The 10,358-nt window shown below is 45.7% G+C and overlaps 1 protein-coding gene across 1 annotated transcript; it reads left to right on the plus strand.

Annotated features, from left to right (window-relative positions):
- Positions 1-4,072: 4,072 nt before the first annotated feature.
- Positions 4,073-10,124, plus strand: PCYB_092910 (asparagine-rich protein; the record flags this gene model as incomplete). The annotated part of the gene is made up of 4 exons (XM_004222405.1): positions 4,073-4,177; positions 4,376-4,600; positions 4,630-6,100; positions 6,184-10,124. 2 exons carry the CDS (start codon positions 4,073-4,075, stop codon positions 4,598-4,600), a joined length of 330 nt encoding a protein of 109 aa, XP_004222453.1. The 3' UTR covers positions 4,630-6,100; positions 6,184-10,124.
- Positions 10,125-10,358: the final 234 nt, after the last annotated feature.

The raw sequence follows: 10,358 nt of genomic DNA on the forward strand, positions 1-10,358 counted from the left end.
GTAGACTGTTTGACGCCGGCTAGGGTTCCACCCATGGGTGTTTTTCTCTCTTTACAATTTTCACCTCTGCGTGTTTGTCGCCCCCCCCAAGTGCACATAGAGGAAGTAACACAATAACGACGCTTTTTTTTTTTTTTTTTTTTGTGCCACTATCTCATGCACTTCCGATTTTGATGCATGTTCCAACTCGATCTATTGTCGGCCGTTGTGCGTAAAAAAAAAAAAAATACATGGTCGACTAAGCAATGGGAAATAAGTATTCGCATTTTGGATGGCACACGGGAGCTACGGAATGAATGTGTACGTGGAACGTAGAAACATGTATGATGTATTGCTTTACAACCGATAGGGAAGTACGCGTACCGGTGGGGCTTCCACAAGTAGCAGTGTTGCCATTTATTTATTTGCCCATGCGAGGGGGAGGAGAACATGTCGTACGACACAAACACAGGAAATCTCTACATTTAGCATATCGGATGTGTGGAGGAGGGTAAGATGGGAATGATACAGGAAGGTCAAAAGAAGGGAGCTCCATTTTTAGGCCATTTCGTCGCGATTCACGCGTTTTCTTTTTTCTGCACCCTTTTTTCCTCCCCGTTCGGAAACTCCATTGTGCGGTTTGTTGTACCCATTTTCGCGCGGTGGCTTGTACTTTTTTTTTTTTCACTTTCTGTCAGATTGTGCCCATTTTGCGACAGTTTGTACGCATTTTTGCGACCCCTTTGTGCCCATTTTTACGACCCCTTTGTGCCCATTTTTGCGACCACTTTGTGCCCATTTTTGCGACCACTTTGTGCCCATTTGGTGCCCCTTCTTTTCACCCCCAATAGGCTACGTAACCATTTTTGCTAAACAAAAAACGGCACACGTAAGTCCTCGAGGGGAACAGAAATAATTGTAACGCGCATTGAACGCTGCTGTCGATCCTGTACCCATAAGCCATTTAAGTGCAGGCGATGCATAGCGAGCTTCTGAACACGTTCGCATAAGCGCAACGTTATGTATGTACTTGCCTATGACTGTACGTGCCTATGCCTGTACGTGCCTATGCTTGTACTTGCCTAAGCCTGTACGTGCCTATGCTTGTACTTGCCTAAGCCTGTACGTGCCTATGCCTATACGTACTTATGCATGTACATACCTATACACGTTTGTACCCGTTTATGTGCACGTACGCAAGCGAACCGCTCCCTTACAGTTGCGGAATTGCCAACTGATGCCCCCCCCAGAAGGCATGTCATAAAGTACAAACTGCTGAATAAACGAGGCGCTCGTTCCTTCATAATAGGAGGTACTCGTATGATACGTACTTAAAAAAGTACAAACCTTTGGGAGAAAAAAAAAAAAAAAAAAAAGAGGATGATCGTTAATGCAGTTTGATCAACGTACAATTGTATTCTTCTGTTTTGTCGTTACACCACCCCTGTTCATTACATAATTGCTGCGTTGGTTGGACATTCCCTCCCTCTGTTGCGAGAAGCATGGGACAAGCGTTTTTTTTTTCTGTGTAAATTTGTTGCTTATGGAAGCGCGCCTAGTAGCGTATCTTATGAGCAAACCAACAGGGCAAGAGTGAACACTCGTCCAACGTACGTATGAGCAAGCCTACATCGCGCGCTTTTACGTGTATAGTTGCTTTCCTCACGCAGGAAGGCGGAAGAGCGAGGGGTACATAAATGTAACGGTTGCGCAAAGCTGGCCCCACCCCATCGCATGGATCACGCCGCATAGCCCAATTAGCATCCACCACATCGCTGAGCTGCACCTACATGTGCATGCACGCATGCGTGGCCCCACCCGAATGCCCCCCTTCAGCAGAAGAATATGATCCCCCCCTCCCTTCCTTCTGTTCTTATTTATCTTTCCATTTCTGCGAGCGCCTATCCCTTTTGAATGCTCCCCTTTTTTGTGAGAGGGGCCCCCCGCGGGCAGACCGCTTCACATGCATAAATTCATAAATTCGCCTCTCTTCGCATACAACCCTAAATGCGCAAATGTGAAGAGGCGCATTATTTTAGCGGAGAAGCATTTGTACATGCATATTGCATCGTGCGTAAGCATGCATTTCGTGCTGACTTGGGGAGACATAAAGGCGGCCCCCGCACGTTGCATTTTTGGTAGACACGACCAAACGAAGGAAGTCATTCCAAAGGGGGAAAAAAAAAAAGTCATTCATTTTAAGTAGAGATAGCTGCGTAATGTGAATTTTTGTCGCCAAACGGGTTGCACGGATTGTGCCTCTTGTACGACGTACTGTACGACGTATTGCATATGCAACTCTGCAAATTCGCAACTCTGCATTTATGCATACTCCCTTTATTTCAGCACATAATTGATAACAGCTTCATTTTTTTTTTTTTCCCACTTTATGCCAATTTGGCGATATCCCATTTATACGCCTTTTTTTTTTTTTCATTTGTCAAAATTCGCTTTGGCGTATGGTTCTAACGAGAAAGAGAAGGCGCGACCGTAGCGTATAAAACGCGAAACATAGCAAGCGAAGCGCAAAACCCGAAATGCAAAGCAAAAATGAATAAAGGCGGACTCGTGTTTGCCACGCGCTGCTAAAGCGAAAAGGAAAAAAAAGGAGATAACGAGGAAGAAAAAGAGGAGGAAAAGGAGGAAGAAAAGAGCCAATTGAAATGCACATATGTACATTTTTTTGAAAAAAAAAAAAATACATACATACATACATACATATACATACATACATATATACATATACACGTATATACATATATACACTATACATGTACACACATTATATACGCAACTGACGACGCGGCGTAAAACCCCAATTGCGTCTTCCCAACTCGCCTGGCACTCCTTTGTTGTTTCCACCGACATTGCATAATTGTGGTTCGTTGCCTTTATTCATGTTAATCACCTCCCCCACACAACACCACCTTGTCTGTGCAACTTAATGCGCTTTTGTTTGAATTCATACTTCAAAAGTAGACACAAAGAACGCGGAGCTCCTGGTGCATGCGCATGTGCATATGTACGCATCCTCACGGGAGAAGTAGCTACATAAACATACATGGGAGTGTAGGACAAAGCGTGAGCGTGACCATCTCTCCCATTTTGTGTGAAATAAATTAACGCCACTGTTCCTTTGTCTATGCATATACTTAAATGTATACATGTTCATGTGCTCGCCTCGCAGCAAGCCCTGTAGTATTTATTTGTAGTTTACCATTTGTAGTCTTTTGGTTGTTTTTTCCCCCACTGATCTCTTTTCCTCGCAGTTTGTTAGAGCTAGTGGGGGTTCTACTATCAGACCTTTGTGTCTGCGCTTGTGCATGACGTTGTGAGTGAATAGCTCCATGGAAGCAGCCCCGCTTACGTATTTGCATATTTTCCCTTGTAAGTGATACCATCGCAGCGGAATTGCCGTCCAAAGGATTGGCATCCAAAGGGGGGCTTCCAATTTTGTTCCTACAGTGCGGCGAACTGACACGTACCGTACGCCTGGCTGCGTTTGTTCATAATATGCTACGCGCAGATTACACGCCTGTGAAGTTACGCGTCTAGTTTGCCAATTCCTACACGTGAGTGTGATTGTGAGTGAGCGATCGAGTAAGTGCGCAGGTGCCACAACACTGTGCGCAGGGGAGCACGTGTGTACGAACAGCGTATAACACCCATTTGGGACGCTCCCAGGAACCCCCCAAGGGGATCGACCAGGTGTTGCGCCCACCAGTCACACGCAGCTGTTCCATTACATAATGTTGAACTAAAGTTAATTGTTAAACATAAAAGCAGCACACATTCATCGCGTTCAGTTGTTGCGAATGTTATGTTATGTTATTTTGTGTTATTATATTTTTTTTACTTTTTTTATTTTTTTTATTTTTTTTACTTTTTTTACCTTTTTTACCTTTTTTACTTTTTTTTGTCTGTAATTTTGACGTGAGCAATACATCATCGAGTGTAAGATCAGTACTACCTGAGAGAAGTTCCACCACCACCCCTGATATATTTATCCCCACCTTTTCGCCCGGGGCGTCGTGGATTTTCAACCTTTTGCCTTTCGAGGCCGTCCAAGCTCTTCACCCAAGCGCCCTCTTAAATGGGGCTCCAAACAGAGAAGGACAAGGAGAAGGAAGATCAAAAGAAGAATTTTAAAATATGTAGCAAAAAATTCGAAACGGATGAGTTGGAGGTTTTGAAGAAGGTAAGGAGGAGGGGGAGCCGCTGATGCAAGAGAGCATTCCACGCAACGTCCCCTGTGGCATGCAATCCGACACGCAATCCGTCACGCAATCCGGCATGCAATCCGACACGCAATCGTATTTGTGCACATCCACACCACGTAGAAAATTCCCTCACCGAATCACATCCCACATTTGCTTCCATACCCCCCCCTGTGCAGATTTTCAAGGAGCTAGGAAGCAGATCGGCATCGAGCCAAATAGACAAGGAGACCTTTCTCCAGTTTTTCCCCTTGCCAGGATTATGGGGAGAACGACTGTTCTTAAAATTTAATTTCAAAAATACAGGCTACATAGACTTTGAAGAATTTATAATCGGTATTGCCATCTGTTGCAGAGGAACAAAAGTGACAAAATTAATGTACTCTTTGATATTTTCGATTTAAATTCCGATGGATATATACAGAAATCTGAGATGGTGGCGATGCTATCAAATATTCCATATATTGATAAATTAAAAACTGTTTTTTTTAATAAAAAAAATAGAAGAAAGAAGAATTTTTACGATGGTGAGTATAACTCGAATGAGAATATGTATGACCCTGTGGAAGGGGAGGACTATGTGGATGAGGATGAAGTAGATCATGAGGACTGTAATGGTGGATATAATGGAGAGTACCCTGGGAGTTACCATTATGGGGATATTTATGGGTATAGCAATGGGGACCAGGATGTCGACGAAGATGACAATAACTACAGCAATAGCTACAATGACGATGGGTATAGCGAGAATGAGGTTGCCGAGGAGGACAACGAGGAGGACGTGAATGATAACGACGAGGCTTTCTACGATGAGGGACACGTGAGTGCAGCTGGTGTAAGCGGCATCGGTGTAAGCGGTAACGGGGTAAGCGGCAACGGGGTAGGTACGAACGATGCCGCTGTGAACGGAGCGAACGGCGTGACCAACTGCAGCAAATGTCTGCAGCAGCAGAGGCGGTTAAGGAAACGCAACAAGCTGCTGAACATGCGGGAGCTGGCGAAGAAAATCAGGAAGGAGAAGAAGCACCAGCTGGAGAGGTGCATGAAGGGAATCAGAAACGAAAGATACCAGGAGAGCAACCCATTCAATGGGGCAGACAGAAAATCTAAGAAAGAAAAGGAGAAAAACAAATCCCCAAAGGGAGATTTCATTTTCAAGAGTGAAAGCGACGATAACACGAACACATCATCTAGCAGCACATCCAATGGGTTCATCAATGAAGAAATGGATCACTCAAATGTTAGTAAAAAAAAAAGTCTGAGAAGCAGGACAAAAAAAAGAGCCTCTAGATACGTAACCAATTTCAGAAATGGGAATAATCACAACGGGTTCTTGTCATCAACGAGCGATAGCTGCACGAGTAACGATACGAATTCATTTTTGAGCAGCGAAGAAGTGGACAGCTTTGACTCCAACAAGGAGCAGCGTGATGGAGGCGACAGCTACTCCAGTAGCACGGCAGACTCCTTCATCAGCATCTACGGCTACCTCATCAAGAATAAGCAGCGCAGGAGGAGGAGGAAGAAGGGCTGCCCAGATAGGGCCGCAGACCACGCGGCGGAGAAGTTAGCGGGGGAGAAGTTAGCCGGAGACAGGTTGGCGGCAGACCGAGCAGTGGCAGATCGAGCAGTGGCCTACCGCGCTGTGGCCAACCGCGCGGTGGAGCAGGAGACCGAACGGGCAAAGGACAATGGCCGAGAAAATAACGCCCCACAACGAAGGAATGAGTTGAACCAGGAGGAAGCTGGCTGCGCGAAAAGCGGTGGTGCGCAAGGAGAGGGAACAGAGAGTGAGGATGAAGATGCCCAGTCGGAAGAACAAACCAAAGTGGCGAACGAAGAAATAGAAGAAGCAGGAGGAATGATAAAAAAAGGGAAGAAACGGACTTGCTTCAATAACCGAAGTGATATGAACATTTACAAAAAGGAAAAAAAGAAATAAAAAGGAAATTATTTCTCCACGAATACTGTCTCCCATCTAAAACAGCAAGGAATATACTCAATGATGAAGAAAATTATGACATGCAAGATAAAAATGTAGACGTTGAGGAAATAGTCGACCGGATGCTTGAAGAGTGTGAATTCTGGGACAATGATAAAATAACACCCATACAGTTTAAGAGTGTGATATACAAGTATGACTTTTTTCTGTATGTATTTTTTAGCTGTCTTCATGAAGACATTTGGGGACTTCAAGGAAATGTACTTTATGGAAGAGACTATATTAGCAATTTTGTAATAAAATCAGAAAATTTTAAGAGCAAGCAAATCGATGAAAATGAGGAAGTAATTACGGAAGAGGTTTATTTTAAGATCAGACAGCTCTTCATTATCCAGGCACCTGATTACGACTGCTTGAATGATAATTTGTGTGTGAACTTTCTGAAGGGGGAACAGGGAAGCGGCCACGAAAGGGGGAGCGACAACGAAAGGGGAGGCGGCCACGAAAGGGGAGCCGGACATGTTAGTGGAGGCCACCACCACCAGCTGAACCCGGAAGCAGCCAGCGCAGATGCCGATAAGGACAAAAGCGATCCCGGGGCCAGCAAGAAAAAAGCCAAGGTTGAGAATGGCAGCAAGTTGGTCAATTTTGCTCTACCCAGCGGGGCAGAAACAACGGGGGGTGTATCAGAGGTTGTAGCGGAGGGTGTACCGCAGGCTGTAGCTGGGACCGAGGCGGAGGACCAGAAGGGAGGCTGCAGAGGAGTGGTAAAAATGGCGCCTCCGCACAGCCAGGAGGAACACGCCAATGCGCAAGGTGGCGATGACGGTCGGGCAGAACTGCGTCTTCTCGTGTCGGAAAGGCCCCCTGAGGAAGGGACTCCCGCCCAGCATGTGGAGGGGCACGAAAAGAGGGAAGCCATTATCCCCTCAAGCGGAAATATGGTGAATCCAACGAGCGCCGTAGACGCGGTGGACGCCGCTTTGGAGCCCGCCCCTTCGAGGCAGTCAGAAAGCCCCCAACACGAGAAGGAAGAAACGAACGGTGACCAACCGTGTGAACAGAAGGAAAGCGCAGCCAAAGGGAGCGCCGCCAAAGTTAGCGACTCCAAAGGTAGCGACGCGAATGGCAACTCCCACGCGGTTGAGAGAAGTGAGGAGGAGGCGGAGGAGAAGAAGAGGCTGGAGGGGAAGAAGAAAATTGCGGAGTGTTTTAACGCCGTGCTGAGGCAGAAGGGCATGCGCGAGGTGAGCATCGGGGAGGGAGGCGGCAAGGATGGTGTCAAGGATAGCGCCAAGGATATCGTGAAGGACATCGAGAAGGACATCGAGAAGGACATCGAGCAGGACATCGAGCAGGACGCCGCCCAGCGCTGCGGAGAAGGCACACAGAAAAGCGAAGAAAAAATGATCATGGCCCTGGAAGACATAAAAAATAAGGCAGGATACGAATGCGACTTCAACCTGCTGACCAACTCCCTGAACGATATTTTTTCCAAAGAAATTGTAGAGTTTATCAAGGCCTCCCAAATTAGCTTCAACATTAACGAGGTGTGGAAGGAGCGAAATGGCCACTCCAAGGGTAAGTACAAGAAGGCTAAGAGGAACATCGAGAAGACAAGAAATTATTCGAACAGTGCACACTGCGGGAAGAAGAAAAAGAAGCTCCCCGTGAATACCGGGTTAAGCGTCGAGGGGGCGAACGAGCAGGAGGAGGGACCGGCGCAGGAGCGACAGAATCACGCGACCGAGGGGGTGAACGCGGTGGAAGAAGGCCCACGATCGGTTGACAAGGCGATTGAGAAAAGCCCCTCCGGTGCGGAGATTCAGCAGTTGGAAAAGGTGGACCTTCTCGGAAGGTTGGGGCTCTCGGGGAGGAAGGCAGAGGTTAAGGGGGAAGCGGTAAATGGGGAAGCGGCAAATGGGGAAGCGGTAAATGGGGAAGCGGCAAATGGGGAAGCGGTGAAGGAGGAAGCGGTGAAGGAGGAAGCGGTGAAGGAGGAAGCGGTGAAGGAAGAAGCCGTGGAGCCAGTAGCCGTGGAAATGCCAGCCGAAGCACCTGCCGCCGCACCTGCCGCCGCGCCCGCTGCAAGCGAGGCGCAGCGGCCCAGCCGGCACTCCCACGAGGGGAAGAAAAAGAAAAAGCACGTGAAGGACGTTAACCTGTACTCTTGCCCCAACTGCAAGGGGCCCTTCCTGATGTGCCCCAACTGCCACGGGCGGTACCCCAGGTTCTGCGTGAACGAAGACAAAATAGCCATGGAGTGCGAATACTGCGAATGCGAGCACTGCTATTTTTATAAGTGCATCTATTGCAACTTCGATTTCCAGAAATGTCTAGATATGATTAAAAAAAACTCATTGAAGGAAGGAATCCTTTACAAGATAGGGAAGCACCTGCACCAATTCAAGGCAAGGTATTACATCCTTTTCGATAATCTGTTATATTATTACGACAAGCAAAAGAATCTCAAGCCACGAGGATTCATGTTCTTGGAAGGATGCTACGTAGAAGTGATCTCCAAAAATGACAACGTTAGTAAATACGGTTTTTCTATATGTCACAAGGGAACCAATCAAGTACAGAGGAGAAATTTATACGTGAATACGTATGAGGAGAGAGAGGAATGGTTACAGGCCTTGTATTCCACGACGAAGCAGAACACGTTATATAATCTGTACGAATTACATGAACAGTTAGGACAAGGAAAATTTTCTACAGTTTACCGAGGAATTAACAAACAGACGAATTCAGAATTTGCTATTAAAGTTATTGATAAAAGATCCGTTTCGATTTACGAGAAGGAGCTATTGCGTAGTGAGATCTCCATTTTGAGACTCCTACGACATCCGAATGTCATTTATTTGAAAGAGATCATTAATACGAAGGAGACGTTATACATCTCGATGGAGTTAGTAAAAGGAGGAGAGTTATACGATTTTTTGTTAAGCGAGACGAGACTAAGTGAGATTCACGCCAATAAAATTGTATCGCAGTTAATCAAGACAGTAGCATATCTACACAGATGTGGGATCATACATAGAGACATCAAACCAGAAAATATCCTACTTACAGACAAATCTAGGGATGCACAAATTAAGTTAACCGATTTTGGTTTATCTACCTTATGTGCTCCAAACGAACTGTTAAAGGAACCATGTGGGACTCTTGCATATGTAGCTCCGGAAGTCATCACTCTGCAGGGTTATAACCACAAGGTAGATGCATGGTCAATCGGAATCATACTATACTTGCTTCTTAGTGGAAAACTACCATTCCCAATTAATAAAAATACAGAAATGAATATACAAAAAAATTATGTACTCACTTTTAAAGACCACATATGGAAAAGTATCTCCTCATCAGCTAAAGATCTCATTTCGAAGTTGTTGGAACTTAATGTTGAAAAAAGAATATCAGCAAATGAAGCATTGGAACATATTTGGATAAAAAACCCAACTGCTGTCATTAATGAGAATTCTTTTATTTACAAAAATGAAGAGATTAATATTTTAAATTTACAGGATGTTAGTGTTAGTACTTTTAATATACCCAAGTATGCTCCTTTCCATTTGGAAGATGAAAAAACGGAGGAAGTAGAGAACAAAAATGTCTTTAGTTTCCATAAGGAAGACATTATGTACGAGAATAATGATTCGACTGATGAACCGGTTATCCCTTTACCTTATAGTGGGGCCCCTTTGAAAGATAATGCTACTGACAAGAACATGGTCGCTTCTTCCCACTCCAAGGAAATTTCTTTCACCAAAGAGGAAGCACAAACAAAAGAGGAAAAGGAAAATCTGCTTAGTGGTGATGCAAAAGGTGAAAAATTCGCTGGGGGAGTTGTACCAAACGGTGACCAACGGGAGGAACGAACTCCTTGTGAGGGTCAGCAAACTGGGGAAAAAATGCCTATTGAATACACCACTGAGGAGGGGGGTGCCGACCACCCGATCGGCTCATCTTCTTCCCCCCCCGGGTGACGCACACGAGAAGGGGAAAAAAAAAAAAAAAAAAAAAAAAGAAACGCCTGGAGGGAGAATACGTGGAAATCGGGACGACCATGTAGTTTGAATTTACAGCCGGGTCGTTTTGTACCTCCCCATGTGAATAATCTTTCAAGGTGTGAGAGGACCACGTGCTTGTGGGCTCCATGCTGTGCAGTGAAGCAAGCGCGAGGGATATACCCGACTATCTATCCCGGAGTACGTTCCCCG

The sequence above is a fragment of the Plasmodium cynomolgi genome, chromosome 9 (assembly GCF_000321355.1).
Source record: "Plasmodium cynomolgi strain B DNA, chromosome 9, whole genome shotgun sequence".
Taxonomy (NCBI): Eukaryota; Apicomplexa; class Aconoidasida; order Haemosporida; family Plasmodiidae; genus Plasmodium; species Plasmodium cynomolgi.